At 36.5% G+C, this 17,255-nt stretch overlaps 1 protein-coding gene across 3 annotated transcripts; it reads right to left on the bottom strand.

The window, feature by feature from the left end:
- Window positions 1-7,977: 7,977 nt before the first annotated feature.
- LOC107644325 (uncharacterized) lies at window positions 7,978-16,710 on the bottom strand. 3 transcript variants are annotated; one of them, XM_088488712.1, is made up of 5 exons: window positions 14,463-16,710; window positions 13,892-14,052; window positions 13,267-13,776; window positions 8,190-8,382; window positions 7,978-8,012 (listed from the first exon to the last, which is right to left on the bottom strand). In XM_088488712.1, exons 3-5 carry the CDS (start codon window positions 13,750-13,752, stop codon window positions 7,993-7,995), a joined length of 699 nt encoding a protein of 232 aa, XP_088344838.1. In that variant the 5' UTR covers window positions 13,753-13,776; window positions 13,892-14,052; window positions 14,463-16,710; the 3' UTR covers window positions 7,978-7,992. The 3 variants fall into 3 exon arrangements, with proteins under 3 accessions (XP_088344838.1, XP_020958570.1, XP_020958571.1); XM_021102911.2 differs by lacking the exons at window positions 7,978-8,012; window positions 8,190-8,382 and adding an exon at window positions 12,392-12,983 and having other exon boundaries at window positions 14,463-16,708; XM_021102912.2 differs by lacking the exons at window positions 7,978-8,012; window positions 8,190-8,382 and adding an exon at window positions 12,392-12,992 and having other exon boundaries at window positions 14,463-16,707.
- Window positions 16,711-17,255: the final 545 nt, after the last annotated feature.

The raw sequence follows: 17,255 nt of genomic DNA, 5'->3' as shown, positions 1-17,255 counted from the left end.
CCATCATGATCCATAGTATCATGATTGGAGAGGAGGTGGAAGTTCATGAGATTATACCTCAAGAACTCTACAAGGTGGCTGACAAATCCTCCACTTTGGCAAGGTTAGCCTTTCCTCACCTCATCTGTCACCTCTACAATTCGGCTGGAATTGACATAGAGGGAGACATCCTTATTGAAGAGGATAAGCCCATCACTAAGAAAAGGATGGAGCAAACAAGAGATCATGAACCTCAACATGAGCATGAGGAGATTCCTCACCATGAAATCCCTGAGATGCCTCAAGGGATGCACTTTCCTCCACAGAATTATTGGGAGCAAATCAACACCTCCATAGGAGAATTAAGTTCCAACATGGGACAACTAAGGGTGGAGCACCAAGAGCACTCCATCATCCTCCATGAAATTAGAGAAGATCAAAGAGATATGAGGAAGGAGCAAGAAAGACAAGGAAGAGACATAGAGGAGCTCAAGAGCACCATTGGTTCTTCAAGAAGAGGAAGACGCCACCCTCACTAAGGTGGACTCATTCCTTAATCTCCTTGTTTATTTATTTTCCTGTTTTTCGATTTTTGAGCTTTATGTTTATTTATATTTGTGTCTTATTACATGATCATTAGTGTCTAAGTGTCTATGCCTTAAAGTTATGAATATGAATCCATCACCTCTCTTGAATGAAAAATGTTTTAATTACAAGAGAACAAGAAGTACATGGTTTCAAATTCATCCTTGAAACTAGTTTAATTATTTTGATGTGGTGGCAACACTTTTTGTTTTCTGAATGAATACTTGAACAGTGCATATGTCTTTTGAAGTTGTTGTTTATGAATGTTAAATATATTGGCTCTTGAAAGAATGATGAAAAAAGAGAAATGTTATTTGATAATCTGAAAAATCATAAAAATGATTCTTGAAGTAAGAAAAAGCAGTGAATACAAAAGCTTGCAGGAAAAAAAAAGAGAAAAGAAAAATGGCGGAAAAAAAAAGAGAAGAAAAAGAAAAAGCAAGCAGAAAAAGCCAAAAACTCTTTAAACCAAAAGGCAAGAGCAAAAATTCAATAGCCCTTAAAACCAAAAGGCAAGGGTAATAAAAAGGATCCAAGGCTTTGAGCATCAGTGGATAGGAGGGCCTAAAGGAATAAAATCCTGGCCTAAGCGGCTAAACCAAGCTGTCCCTAACCATGTGCTTGTGGCGTGAAGGTGTCAAGTGAAAACTTGAGACTGAGCGGTTAAAGTCAAGGTCCAAAGCAAAAACAGAGTGTGCTTAAGAACCTTGGACACCTCTAATTGGGGACTTTAGCAAAGCTGAGTCACAATCTGAAAAGGTTCACCCAGTTATATGTCTGTGGCATTTATGTATCCGGTGGTAATATTGGAAAACAAAGTGCTTAGGGCCACGGCCAAGACTCATAAAGTAGCTGTGTTCAAGAATCAACATACTGAACTAGGAGAATCAATAACACTATCTGAATTCTAAGTTCCTATAAATGCCAATCATTCTGAACCTCAATGGATAAAGTGAGATGCCAAAACTATTCAAGAGGCAAAAAGCTACAAGTCCCGCTCATCTGATTGGAGCTAAGTTTCATTGATATTTAGGAATTTATAGTATATTCTCTTCTTTTTATCCTATTTGATTTTCAGTTGCTTGGGGACAAGCAACAATTTAAGTTTGGTGTTGTGATGAGCGGATAATTTATACGCTTTTTGGCATAGTTTTTAGTATGATTTAGTTAGTTTTAGTATATTTTTATTAGTTTTTAATTAAAATTCACATTTCTAGACTTTACTATAAGTTTGTGTATTTTTCTGTGATTTCAGATATTTTCTGGCTGAAATTGAGGGACCTGAGCAAAAATCAGATTCAGAGGTTGAAGAAGGACTGCAGATGCTGTTGGATTCTGACCTCCCTGCACTCAAAGTAGATTTTCAGGAGCTACAGAACTCTAAATGGCACGATCTCAATTGCGTTGGAAAGTAGACATCCAGGGCTTTCCAATAATATATAATAGTCCATACTTTTCTCGAGTTTATATGATGCAAACTAGCGTTGAACGCCAGTTCCATGCTGCATTCTGGAGTCAAAAGCCAAAAACAGGTTGCAAAGTGGAGTTAAACGCCAGAAACAGGTTACAAAGTGGCGTTCAACTCCAAGAGAAGTCTCTACATGTGTAAAGCTCAATGCTCAGCCCAAGCACACACCAAGTGGGCCCCAGAAGTGGATTTTTACATCATTTACTTATTTCTGTAAACCCTAGTAACTAGTTTAGCATAAATAGGACTTTTTACTATTGTATTTACATCCGGGAGTTTTATTTTCGGATCATTTGAGGAGGTTGGTTCTTCTGGTTCCCCCTCTAGGGCCGAGACCAATGAACTCCATTATCACTTATGTATTTTCAACGGTAGAGTTTCTACACTCCATAGATTAAGGTGTGGAGCTCTGCTGTTACTCATGAATTAATACAAAGTACTATTGTTTTTCTATTCAATTCAAGCTTATTCCTTCTCTAAGATATCCATTCGCACCCAAGAACATGATGAATGTGATGATTATGTGACGCTCATCATCATTCTCACCTATGAATGCGTGCCTGACAAACACTTTTGTTTTACATGCAAACAAGCTAGAATGAGTATCTCTTAGATATCTAATACAGAGGACCGAGTCTGAGATATTAGAGTCTTCGTGGTATAAGTTAGAACCCATGGATGGCCATTCTTGAGATCCGAAAAGTCTAAACCTTGTCTGTGGTATTCCGAGTAGGATCTGGGAAGGGATGGCTGTGACGAGCTTCAAACTCACGAGTGCTGGACGTAGTGACAGACGCAAAAGGATAGTAAATCCTATTCCAGTATGATCGAGAACTGACAGATGATTAGCCATGCAGTGACAGCGCATTGGACCATTTTCACAGAGAGGATGGGATGTAGCCATTGACAACGGTGATGCCCTACATAAAGCTTGCCATGGAAGGGAGTAGGAATGATTGGATGAAGACAGCAGGAAAGCAGAGGTTCAGAGGAACGAAAGCATCTCTATACGCTTATCTGAATTTCTCACCAATGAATTACATAAGTATCTCTATCCTAGTTTATGTTTTATTTATTTTTTAATTATTAAAACTCTATAACCTTTTGAATCCGCCTGACTGAGATTTACAAGGTGACCATAGCTTGCTTCAAGCCGACAATCTCCGTGGGATCGACCCTTACTCACGTAAGGTTTATTACTTGGACGACCCAGTGCACTTGCTGGTTAGTTGTATCGAAATTGTGAAAAAGAAATAAAATTATGAACGTGCGTATTAAGTTTTTAGCGCCGTTACCAAGGAATGAACGATCACGATTTCGTGCACCAATGACCGACCCCGAAACCATGTAAATTTGCAATCGGTAAGCGGAAGATCCACTAAGTGCATGTCTTGAACCCAACTCTTGAATTCTTCTGCAGACGGTGGTAAACTCACGGCACCTTTCCGTTCCTCCACATTGACTATCTCATTGAAGTCTCCCATAAAACAGCATGGGACCTGACACAACCCTGCCATATAACTCAACTCCTCCCACACATGACTCTTCTCTTTCCTACTATGCGCACCATAGACTAAGAAAACAGCACAGTGGAAGCTATTATTTAGCAAGACACCTTCAACACATAACCATCTTGCCCCCCTTATAGCAATTATTCATTTTAAAAAAAATTTCATCCCACATCAGCAAAAGACCACCGGATGCACCATCCGATCCTACAAATTCCCAGCCTGCCCCAACAGACCCCCAAATCCTTCCAACGTCAAGACTCGTCACCACTTGTCTCTTTGTCTCAATCAAACCTACCATACTCAAGTTATGTTTAATTTTTAATTCCTTCACCATTCTCATCCTTCCGTCACTGAAGAGACGGAAGATTGATGGTTTAGAAGTTATAGTAAACTCTCGTTGCAAGTATAGTTACTAAACCAAACAATCAACCTTTCTTACAAACGTTTTGGTTGTCACAAGTAACAAACCCCTTTAAAATTGATAACCGGGTATTTAAACCTCGAGTCGTCTTCTCAAGGAATTGCAGGGAAGTATGTTCTTATTATTGGTTATGAGTTTGTAAATTGGGGTTTTGAAAGTAAGGAAGCAGTATGTTGAATGATAATAAGAATAAAATAAATAACTATAAAATAGACTCTTGGCAAGGTATGAAAACTGAAAGTCCTATCCTGGTTATCCTTATCAATTATAATGAGAATTGGATTTTTCTCCCACTTTGTTAACCTCTAACTATGAAGGTAAGTTAAGTGGATGAATTAATTCTGATTCCTCAAGTCCTAGTCTATCCTTGGGAAAGGCTAGAGTTAGTGGAACTTAATTTAATTCTTGAAGAATTCCAATTTTCAATTAACAATGAGTTTGATAACTCAAGAGTCTCCAATGACTCAACCAAAGCCAAAAGGGAAAAATCCAAATTATTTATATTATAAATAAAAGAGAGTAATCATAAATCTGAAATACCTCAAATTGCATTAAGTAAAGAAAAATCAATCTAAACATAAAGAGTTTATAAACTAAATTGATAAAATAAATAAAAGGAACATTGAACCTGTGATGAAGAAGAAATAATTCTAAATCCTAAAACTAAATCCTAAGAGAGAGGAGAGAACCTTTCTCTCTAAAAACTACATCTAATCCTAAAATTGTGAATGTGAAAGCTTCTTCATATATGGATGCATTTCCCCACTTTATAGCCTCTAATCTGTGTTTTATGGGCCGCAAACTGGGTCGAAAACAGCCCAGAAATCGCTGGAGATGAAATCTGCCACGCTGGTTTTTTGTCACTGCAACGCGTCCGCGTGGATCACGCGACTGCGTTGCCTAGCGTCAGGGCAACTATGGCATATTATATATCAAATCGAAGCTCCGGACGTTAACTTTCTAACGCAATTGGAACTGCGCCATTTGAACCTCTGTAGCTAAAGTTATAGCAGTTTGAGTGCGAAGAGGTCAAGCTGGACAGCTTAGCAATTTCTCCAACTTCTTGTATTCCTTCCACTTTTGCATGCTTCCTTTCCATCCTCTGAGCCATTCCTTTCCTATAAGCTCTGAAATCACTTAACACACATATCAAGGCATCTAATGGTAATAAGAGAGGATTAATATTAGCAAATTAAGACCAAAGAAAACATGTTTTCAATCATAGCACAAAATCAGGAAGGAAAATGTAAAACCATGCAAATAGTATGAATAAGTGGGTAAAGAGTTGATAAAATCAACTCAATTGAGCACAAGATAAACCATAAAATAGTGGTTTATCAACCTCTCCACACTTAAACATTAGCATGTCCTCATGCTAAGCTTAAGAGAAGCTATAAAGAAGTGAAGAGGAATGATAGAATGTATGAAATGCAACCTATCTGTATGAATGCTACTACATGCAAAATGTTTCTACCTACTTGGTTAAAAGTAAATAAGCTCTTCAAGACAAACATAAATCAGATTTCACTAATTCAAATCATACAATAAAAGACAAGTAAACTTGTAAGAAGATAGCTCATGAAAGCAGGAAACATAGAATCAAGCATTGAACCCTTACTGGTAGTGTATATGCACTCTAATCACTCAAGTGTATAGGGTAATTCACTCTACTCTTATCTAATCATGCTTTCTAAACTTTGTTCTTCATCTAACCAATCAACAAATATTTAATGTACCAATGCAAACATCATGAGGTCTTTTCAAGGTTGTAATGGGGCTAAGGTAAGGGTAAGGGTATATATATGGCTAAGTGAGCTATAAATTGAATCTTTAATTAACCTAAGCTTTCACCTAATATACATATACTCTATATAACTCTAGAATCATGCCTAGCTACCCATAGTCTTCACTTTTGCATTAGATACTCATGTATCAATTTTTCTTTAATTTTATCACATATGCATTGATCTTTTATTAACTTAACATTGGGGTAATTTTATCCCCTTATTTATTTATTTATATTATATATATATATATATATATATATATATATATATATATATATATATATATATATATATTCTCTTTTTTTTTCTTTTTTTTATAGAGACATAAAAACTAAAATAACATATCAATGCATATGAAATTTTTAATTTTCTATTTTACCTGAGTAGGTACCCAAATTTTCCAATATTCAAAATTAGAAACATGATACATTCCCTTATTAACCCAAATTCCCACAGTTTCCCCACACTTAATTGTTGCACAATCCCTATCTTAAGCTAACCAAAGATTCAATTGGGATATTTAATTGTTTTTCTGCTTAAGGCTAGTGATGTGGTAAAATACAAAACAAAATGGGGATTAAAAGGCTCAAAGTGGCTGACAAGGGTGATTTAAAGGGTAGGCTTATTTGGGATAAGTGAGCTAAAATCAAACAATGGCCTCAATCATATGCAAGCATGTAAATACACTAAATAATGGACATATAGATTGGAACAAAATATAGATTACAATCATAGAGAAGGAAACTGACGTTAGGATTTTTGCCAGTAAAGAAGTTCATAAAAACAGTCGCGTTGTAGATATAGTCTCTAAACCAACAAAAATACCTTCGTGCAAACATTTTGGGTGTCACAAGTAACAAACCCCTTTAAAAATTGTTAACCGAGTATTCAAACCTCGGGTCGTCTTCTCAAGGAACTGCAAGGAAGTATGTTCTTATTATTGGCTATAAGGGTTACAATCGTGGTTTAGAAGGTGAGAAGCAAGTGATGACAAGTAAATTAAATGGAAATTAAAATAAATGAATACTGTAAAGCAACTTTTGGCAAGGTAAGAGAAATTGGAAGTCCAACTTAGTTATCTCTCTCAACAATAATGAAATTTGAATCTAAATTCCACTTAGTTAACCTTTACTAAAGTAAAGGAAAGTCAAGGGACTAATTAGTTTGACCTTCTAATCCTATTTATTTCCGAAGAAAAAGTTGGGATTATTGAAGTTCAGTTCAATTAGCAAGATAACGATTATCAGTTATGTTGAGTTTGATGATGTTGAGTTACTAATTTCTTAACCAAGACCAAAAGGGGAAAAAGTAAAATTGCTGGAATAGAATATCTTCAGATTGGAAACAATGGCAACACAAATTAAAGAGAAAGCAATCAATAACTGAAATACCTCAAATAATCATTAATTCAAATCATAACATGGAAAGGGTTCATAAGTCAAGTTGGCAACATTTATAGGTACGAATAAAAGCGTTAAAGTAAATATTAAACCTGGATCGAGAGTCACTCTTACAAACTAAGAGAAGTCCTAAATCCTAAATCCTAATCCTAAGAGAGAGAGGAGAGAACCTCTCTCAAACTAAATCTAAATCATGGAAAAGTGAAAATTGGCGAGCTCTCTCTGAATGGATGCATTCCCCCACTTCATAACCTCTGGTCTATGCCTTCTGGACTTGGATTTGGGCCAAAAAGGGCTTCAGAATTCGCTATGAGCGTTTTCTGCAATTTCTGGTGCGTGGCCTCTGTCACGCGTCCGCGTGGGTCACGCGGTCGCGTCAGTCATGCGGCCGCATCGCTGCTGATTCGCGCTTGGCACGCGATCGCTTCGTCCATGCGATCGCGTGGATGCCAGTTTCTTCAGAAGCTCCGTTTTGTGCTTTCCTTCCATTTTTGTATGTTTCCTTTTTCATCCTTTAAGTCATTCTGCCTTAGAAAATCTGAAACTACTCAACACACTAATCACGGCATCGAATGGAAATAAAGGTAATTAAAATAATTAATATTAAAGCTTAGGAAACATGTTTTTCACATACATCACATAATAAGGAAGGGAAAGTAAAACCATGCAATTAATATGAATAAGTGAGTGAAGGATTGAATAAATCACTCAAAGTAAGCACAAAATAACTCATGAAATATGGGTTTATCAGAAACACACAGGAATAAAATATTTATGGTTAAATAATGTAACCATATAAATAAGCTCAAATCTCACAGGTTGTGTGTTCTTTAGCTATAATTCATGTTCCAAATACAACTTCTGAAAAAAAAATTTCAATTTAAATTAGTGAGATACTATAAAAATTTCTTGAAAAAAAAATATTACTTCAACCAAGTGGTAAAAAATGCAAAAAAAAAATCAAACAAATATGCAATTAAATATGCAAATGCAGCAATTAACAAAGAAAATATTGGTGTTGAAAAGAAGGTAACTAACCCATGGAAATCAGTATCGACCTCCCCACACTTAAAGATTGCACCGTCCTCGGTGCATGCTGAGATGTGCAGGTGGATGGGGGTTGTGGTTCCTCAGCTGGGGCTCTTTTTGTTCCTTTCCTTGCCGGTGTTTTGGGAGCAGCTTTCTCTTTACCCTTCTTGGTGGCCATCCCAAAAAGGGAAGAAGAAAGTAACTTAAATTCAAAGGGATAGAGCAAGGAAGAGAATAGGAGAGGTAGTAAGTAATGCACATTAAAAGATAAATGATGTTGACACATGGTCATGACTACATGTGAAAAATCATAAACGGGAATATAGCAGTGCATATGAAGACAATTAAATGCAAGATGTTTATTGGCATGCAGGCAAAAGCATGAGTAGCATAGATGAAGCATTTAATGTCCAATTTAAATTACCAAGTCTTTTATACTAACAACCTGCTTGTAAGAATAATTATATTAAATTAATAAAATATAAAAAGGAAAGTCGTGAAAAACAGGCATCAGAATAGTAGAATGGAATAATCTAGAAAAATGCATAATGCCATATGAACTTTTTCACAAATACAGAGCATGCATGGTAAATAAGCTATTGAAAGTATTAAATTGAACATGCAAGCAACCCTTTAAAAAGTAATATATAATTGTCAAACAAATTTTGAATAATCCACAAAAATATAAAAAATAATGACCCAAATAAATTTCTAACACCAATGAAAATAATGCAATGAATGAAAGTGTCCAAATAAATTAAATGAAATGGAAGTGAAGAGGGATGAAGAAGAAGAAAGTAAGAAAAGGACGAAGAAAGAATAAGAAAAGATAGAAAAATTAGGATTAGAGAAAGAAAGATAAGAAAATTGGCACTAATCTAGATAGGTTGTGCGACGCTGGCGATGCGGTCGCGTGGTGTGCAATAAGGTTAGGCGACGCGGATGCGTGGGTCACGCGATCGCGTGGGTCACGCGATCGCGTGGCCTGATTTGTACGATTGGCGTGAGTGCAGCCTCGCGTTCGCACAACTCTCTGTTCGAAACTCTTTTTGCCAAATTTTTGGGTGACGCGGTCGCGTGATCGACGCGATCGCATGAGTGGCTATTATGGGGATATGACGCGGAGGCGTGAGCCATGCGACCGCGTGGTAAGGCATGTGCGATCAGCACCAGTCCAGCACCACTCTCGCACAACTTTTGATCGTGCACCCTTTCTTACGTCGATTTCCAGGTCACGCGGCCGCGTGGGTGACGCGGTCACGTGGGAGCCATTTTTCCCACATGGCGCGGACGCGTCAGCGACACTGTCGCGTCGCGTGCGTGCTTCTCTTTTTTTTCTGAAGGATGCAAAATGATATGGATGTTATGAGAAATTCCAGGTTCAATGAAATAAAATAAAATAAAACTCAAAAACAAACAAAACAAAATAAAATTAAAATTAAAATTGAAAAGGAACGATCATACCGTGGTGGGTTGTCTCCCACCTAGCACTTTTAGTTAAAGTCCTTAAGTTGGACATTTGGTGAGCTCCCTGTTATGGTGGCTTGTGCTTGAACTCATCCAGGAATCTCCACCAATGTTTGTGATTCCAATGGCCTCCGGGATCCCAAACTAGGCACAGAAAGCTTTCAAGTAAGTTAAAGCAAGTGACAAGGCCCCAAGAGTGTTGATTGCTGGACTGAATTCCGGGGTCCCAAACCTTGCTTTTGCACCCGTCTTTTTGTTGATCATTATGATTCCAGCCGGGTGGTTCAGCTGTAGAATTCTCACTGAAGCTTCCAAACAACTTCCTAGACCCATTCAGTTGAGGTTTACACCAACCCTTGCATTTAAACTTAAAGCTTCCAACCATAATGAACCTTGCAGGACAATTCTTACCACTGACCATCTTCCTCTTAATACCACAAAGAGCTCTAAGTTGACCATCCGTCTCCAGTAGCCCATATTCAAGTGGAATTAGAAAGTTAAGGGATATGAATTTTACCCACTTGAATGTTGTGAAGGATGATGGCAACTTAAGGGGAAGTATTTCTAACAAATTTGCAGGCTCCACTCCCTTGTGCTCTTCTCTGACAACTTCCACCTCTTTGCAAGTTTCTTCAATATCAACCTCTTCCTCTTGGTAGCTTTCTTCCAATTCAATCTCTTCTTCATTGTTTACCAAGGGCATGGGAGGTTGTGCTTCTTCTTCTTTAATCTCCATCTCTTGACCAACCTCTTCCAAGTCTTCAACTATGATATGCCTTGGAGGTTGTACACCCTCCTCAACATCAAATGCAACCGTCTTGGAAGGAGGTTCTGTGACTGGACTTTCCAATGGAGGTACAGCATCTCTTAAGTCTGCAACCACGTCTTCCTTTTTAATAATTGTTGCTTTGTCCAGTTGTTTAAGTATAAAATCGTACTCATCCTCGATGATTTTCTTTCCATGACAACTCCTTTCAACTACTCCTTCATCTTCAAGGGTCTCTCCTACCTTTACCCGTAGGGCCTCCTCTAGCTCCTTATGAAGTATGGATTCGCGAAGATGATTCCTTCTTTCCTGTTCCATATCAATAGCATAATTGGGATCATCTTGCTCTTGGATTGATGGATGTGGGTGCTCTTCCATGGAGGGTAGTGATGGGATGAAAAGATCATTATGTGGTTGAAAAGGAAGTACACTAGAGCTTGAGGATTGAATATTGGAGATAGAGGGTTGGTTCATGCGGGATATAAGATTTTGGAGTGTAGAGGTGAGACCAATGATATTAGAGATGAGTGTATTGTTATCCAATGGAGGTTGGGGTGGATCTATGTATGGTTCATTTGGTTCATAGGGTGGTTGGTATGGTGGATGTGGGTTAGGGTCATATGAAGGTGAATGGTGAAAAGGGGCTTGTGAGTATGGTGGTCCAAAGTCATGTTGAGGAGAGGGTTTATAGGCATATGGTGGTGGTTGTTGATAGTCCTTTGGAGGTGGTTGTTGCCATGAGGGTTGATCAAATCCTTGTGGCTCCTCCCATCTTTGATTGTTCCAACCTTGATGCCTGTTCTCATTGTAATTTCCTTTTCCTGCAACATAATTGTAACCAGACTCATAGCCAAAGGGGTGAGAGTTCATAGTAACAAATAAAAATTAAAAGCAAAAATAAAAACAAATTTAAATCAAAAGGTTATTGAAATTTGAAATTTGAAATTTTGAAAATTGAATTTTGAATTTTGAATTTTAAAATTTAAATATTTTAAAATTTGAAATTTGATTTTTGAAATAAGATAAGATAAGATTTTGAAAAAGATTTGAATTTTGAAATTTAAAACTAAGATAAGATAAGATAAAAATTTTAAAATAAAAATTTGAATTTTTTTTAATTTAATGATGAAAGAGAAAAACAATAAAATGACACTAAACTTAAAATTTTTAGATCAAAACGAAGAAAACAACTAAGAACAACTTGAAGGTCAAGATGAACACGAAGAACAAATTTTGAAAAAAAAATTTATAACTAAATAAAAACCAATAACCTCTTAATTTATGAAAAAGCAAAAATAAAAACAAATAAACAAGCAAAAAGTAAATATTTACAATAACCAATAATAAGGCACACGTTTGCAATTCCCCGGCAACGGTGCCATTTTGAAGAGACGCAAGATTGATGGTTTAGAAGTTATAGTAAACTCTCGTTGCAAGTATAGTTACTAAACCAAACAATCAACATTTCTTACAAACGTTTTGGTTGTCACAAGTAACAAACCCCTTTAAAATTGATAACCGGGTATTTAAACCTCGAGTCGTCTTCTCAAGGAATTGCAGGGAAGTATGTTCTTATTATTGGTTGAGTTTGTAAATTGGGGTTTTGAAAGTAAGGAAGCAGTATGTTGAATGATAATAAGAATAAAATAAATAACTATAAAATAGACTCTTGGCAAGGTATGAAAACTGAAAGTCCTATCCTGGTTATCCTTATCAATTATAATGAGAATTGGATTTTTCTCCCACTTTGTTAACCTCTAACTATGAAGGTAAGTTAAGTGGATGAATTAATTCTGATTCCTCAAGTCCTAGTCTATCCTTGGGAAAGGCTAGAGTTAGTGGAACTTAATTTAATTCTTGAAGAATTCCAATTTTCAATTAACAATGAGTTTGATAACTCAAGAGTCTCCAATGACTCAACCAAAGCCAAAAGGGAAAAATCCAAATTATTTATATTATAAATAAAAGAGAGTAATCATAAATCTGAAATACCTCAAATTGCATTAAGTAAAGAAAAATCAATCTAAACATAAAGAGTTTATAAACTAAATTGATAAAATAAATAAAAGGAACATTGAACCTGTGATGAAGAAGAAATAATTCTAAATCCTAAAACTAAATCCTAAGAGAGAGGAGAGAACCTCTTTCTCTAAAAACTACATCTAATCCTAAAATTGTGAATGTGAAAGCTTCTTCATGTATGGATGCATTTTCCCACTTTATAGCCTCTAATCTGTGTTTTCTGGGCCGCAAACTGGGTCGAAAACAGCCCAGAAATTGCTAGAGATGAAATCTGCCACACTGGTTTTTCGCTACTGCGACGCGTCCGCGTGGATCACGTGACCGCGTCACCTAGCGTCAGAGCAACTACGACATATTATATATCAAATCGAAGCCCCGGACGTTAGCTTTCCAACCCAACTGGAACCGCGTCATTTGGACCTCTATAGCTAAAGTTATAGCCATTTGAGTGCGAAGAGGTCAAGCTGGACAGCTTAGCAATTTCTCCAACTTCTTGTATTCCTTCCACTTTTGCATGCTTCCTTTCCATCCTCTGAGCCATTCTTGTCCTATAAGCTCTAAAATCACTTAACACACATATCATGACATCTAATGGTAATAAGAGAGGATTAATATTATCAAATTAAGACCAAAGAAAACATGTTTTCAATCATAGCACAAAATCAGGAAGGAAAATGTAAAACCATGCAAATAGTATGAATAAGTGGGTAAAGAGTTGTTAAATCCACTCAATTGAGCACAAGATAAACCATAAAATAGTGATTTATCAGTCACCCTACAACCCCCTTACATTCCAAGAACTGAGAGTCATTTAGAACTAATATTACACACCTGTTTTGTAGATTTGGGTCTGCAACGCCTCATCTTTGCCTTTTGTTTCGCCACTTTTCTCTTCCGAGCTATTTCTTCATTCTGTGCCTGGAGGATTACCATGATGTCATCTTCCTCATTGAACAACATCGCACCTGATTCTATAGCCAGATCCCAGGTCAACTTTTTTTCCAATCTTTGGTCCTCAAAGCACTGAGATTCACTGCTCCCATCCTCTTGATCACGGCCAACCTGCCCTGGTCCAACATCTTCACCACCTTCCACAGCACGTCCAGCAGCCCCACCACCTCCACTGAGTTCCAGACTGTCCCCTCGACCAGCCCCCAACCCAGCACAGGTTCCGATTTGTGTCCTGCATCCAGCTGCCGCATCAAGCTTCAAAGCCATAACGGAATTTAATCTGCCCTCCGCCATAGGACCGTGGCCCTCTTCAGTCGTCCCTTCCTCAACCGGCCCCCCTATCCACATAGCCGCCACGAGCGTCATCTTCCATAACCTGCCTAGGTGCGGCTGCTCCTCCACACCAGATCATATTATTCATTTTTTATCAAACACCTTATCAATCCAAAATTTATCATTACATATGTATCTGATTTTTAGCCAACCACTATGTTCAAGACTTTACCTAGTTGCTAACTTATTGTATGCATCTAGAATGATACTAGTATGATGACCTTTCTCCATTATGGTTTCAACAGAATTCCCATCAGGATCAATGAATGATATCTTATTTGATAACTCGTCCGTTACGTTCCTAAAGAATAGAACAGGGATCTTGCACATGCCCTGCAAAGAAAAGTGATAATAGTAATAAGTAAGGAGATACCATCTAAAATCCCATTTCATGAAATATATGAAACAAATATATAATAAGGAGATGTATATTAACTTAGTTAAGATAGTAAATAACTTTAATGAAGGAATATATGTATAAACCATGTCAGGATTGAGCTCAAGATAAAAAGAAGGTGCTTTGGGGTATCTGCTAATCATGATTCTCGAACTTAACCTTTGGACTGTGAGAGATGTATTAAAAAAATGATATGAAAATTGAGATGACGAAAGGGGGGCAATTATGCATATGATAGTTATGAGATAAATGCGTGTGATTCGTAAAGGACTGAGAGCAACGTATATGTAGTGGAAAAACTAATTGCTAAGTGATCTGAATTTATATAAAAATTATAAATAAATACCTTTGCTTTAATTTTTTATCAAGAGAGGGCAATGAGGATAACCAACTCTACATGTGAGATAGATGTCCTCAATATCGAAGAAATAGAAGATGGATCCAGTCTTGGAAGTTGAAGAAAGATGTTAGAAGAGAGAATATTGAATTTAAATAACCTTCAATGTAAAGAAGACCAAATGAATGAGGATGCGAAAAGAGCCAATATTGGCTTGAACCTGTTGATCATGAAGATGGATCATTTTGGCTCTTGAACAAAATGATTAATTAGTAATCCGAATCATCTAAATGAATAATGCATCAATATTGGCATAAAAGACTAGGTTAATTGAACACAATGCCCTCGAAATGCATATAATAAAATAAAAAGTATAGACTAAATGATAGAAAATTTTCATTAATTACACTTATTGTATAGTTTTTACTATGATTAGTTTTTTTTTTTTATCAATTTCTTGCAAGGTTCTCGACCACAAAGGGAGAGATGGCATCACTGTAAATGCCAAACAATCAACAACAATCATAACCAATGTATAAAAGGATCACACACAAACCAACACCTAATACAAACACCTTTTAACTTAAACCACCACAACTCCAAGCAAAATACTACCCACTCCAACAAAGAAAAGATGCCTTGTCCTAATCTCTAAAGTCCCTTCGGCATGGTCATCAAGACAAAAAGAGAATGAAACCACACCCAATTCAAGAAAATCTGTATCGCTAGCAGCCGCTACTCTACCAGGAACGGTCACACCAATAAACTCTTTGACAATCTTTCGATTTTACAAAGTTTCTCCAAGAGTTGAAATGCTTGAAATCAATCAATTTTGCAAAATAAATCTGTAAATTTTCTAAATAATGCAGCAAATTCAAGAATTTATTTCTTTCAAATTAAGGTTCCATTGTTTGTAGTCTTTCCTTGATGCCCAATGCACTAAATTTGGATTATTTGACATCACCTGCAGGTCTTCAATTTTACCAATTGACTCCTCCAAAATAAATTGTATCCCATTTTCCACTCCCTGAATTTCAGCAGCTACCAAATTACCTGCATCACAGAACTCACAAAGAAAAGCCACCAAATAATTATTTGCATTTGTAAGATATCCTCCAGTTGCAACCAATTGCTTTTCATGGATAAAATCGACACAAAGCCACCAATGCAAACTGTTTTGGTTACTCCTTTGGGTGATCTCTCAAACTTGTTTTTTCCACCTGCACCCTCTCTTGATTCCTCCCTTTGATATAGCCATCCCACTCTTTTCAATGATATTTTATTTCCTCCCAAATGTCTTCCACTTTGTCTACCTTATTGTGGAATATCTTTTGATTTCTCTTTCTCCAAACCACCCAAATAATTGCAAACCAAAGATTGATCCATCTCCTCTTTCCGCACATAGTCGCTTCTTGATCGCACCAAGCCTCCAAAAAATGTTTTAGCTCTGCTGGTTTAACCCACTGAATTCCTCCCTCTTGGAATGCTTTTGCCTATAGAAATTTCACCAACTTGCAATGAATAGAGATGATTTTCATCTTCTTCATGACTTTCACACAGCCCATAAGTAGTCTCACTCACTCCTATAATATTCAACCTTGCTAACCTTTTCTTTGTGTTCAACCTTCCCAAAATTGCAAACCACGCCATCATTTCCACCCTTGGTGGGACAGCTCCTCTCCAAATATTATCAAAGAAGTGTTTAGATTCGGCAAAACCAAGGGTTTCCCCCTCTACAGCATTTATCATTGATTTGATAGTGAAGCTTCCATCTGTCGTGAACGTCCACACTGCTTTATCCTCAGTACCTGCATTTAAGAAAACATTTTGCAAACAAGAATGTAATTCCTCACAGTGTTTACGCTCCCACTCAAAAAGACATCTCCTCCACCGAAGGTTCCAGTTCCATAATAGACCATCCCAAAAACCACAATTTGTAATCACTTCATTCTTGTTACTTGATACAACAAAGAGTATCGGAAATTTATCTCTGAGGCTAAAGTCTCCTAGCCACTTGTCCTCCCAGAATTTTGTTTTACTCCCATTCCCCACCGACATCCTTACACCGTGACCCACAATCGTCTCCAAAGGGGCAATTTGCTTCACACCATTAATTATGTCTTTCCAAGGTCCAGTAGAGTTAGGGACCTTAAAGTCATGAGAAGATTCCTTTAGCTTCATATCATTGCAAGAGGCCACAATTCGCTTCCAAAGGGGTTTATCTTCGTCCGCATATCTCCACCACAATTTTACTATGATTAGTTAGTGACTAAGAAACCAAAAATAAAATAGAAAAAAACCATAGAAAACACTATAAACAAAATAACTATTTAAGAATTTTGATGATAGATTATATTTTTTCATTTTATTTATTATCTAACGTATTTTATTTTTTATAATTAATTAAATATAAAAATTCATAAACAAAAAATAATGAGAAAACTACGTAAAGATGAAGATAAAATAAATTTGATAGAAAATATAAATATATTGTCATTGTTTGGATATGAAAGTAAGTATTACAAACGAGAAAATGGATAATGAATTAGAATTCTAATATAAGAATAAGAACATGGTATGTTATAAGAAAAAGAAAGCTAAAAATATATTGTGATATAACATGTGATGTAAATATAAAAATAGTACAATATTTTGGAAATTGGAAATGAAAAAATATTATTTATCATTATAAATGAATGAATTGTATATATAATAAGAATTATATCCATGACTTGATTTAAAACTTAAATGAACATTCTAATATTGAATTTGTAACCAATGTGGGCTTTAAACATTCACATG

Source organism: Arachis ipaensis, chromosome B5, assembly GCF_059453495.1.
Source record: "Arachis ipaensis isolate K30076 ecotype BB chromosome B5, ASM5945349v1, whole genome shotgun sequence".
Taxonomy (NCBI): Eukaryota; Viridiplantae; Streptophyta; class Magnoliopsida; order Fabales; family Fabaceae; genus Arachis; species Arachis ipaensis.
Note: the sequence above shows the minus strand (reverse complement) of the source record. Positions and strands in the feature narration are given on the sequence as shown.

Excerpts from the sequence above, each read along its gene's own strand:
- LOC107644325 (XM_088488712.1), bottom strand. The coding sequence starts at position 13,752 with ATGACGCTCGTGGCGGCTATGTGGATAGGGGGGCCGGTTGAGGAAGGG. Across the intron at positions 8,383-13,266 it reads GACCCAAATCTACAAAACAG|TTACTTTCTTCTTCCCTTTT; the intron begins GTGTGTAATATT and ends TTTGAATTTAAG. Across the intron at positions 8,013-8,189 it reads GTCGATACTGATTTCCATGG|AAGTTGTATTTGGAACATGA; the intron begins GTTAGTTACCTT and ends TTTTTTTTTCAG.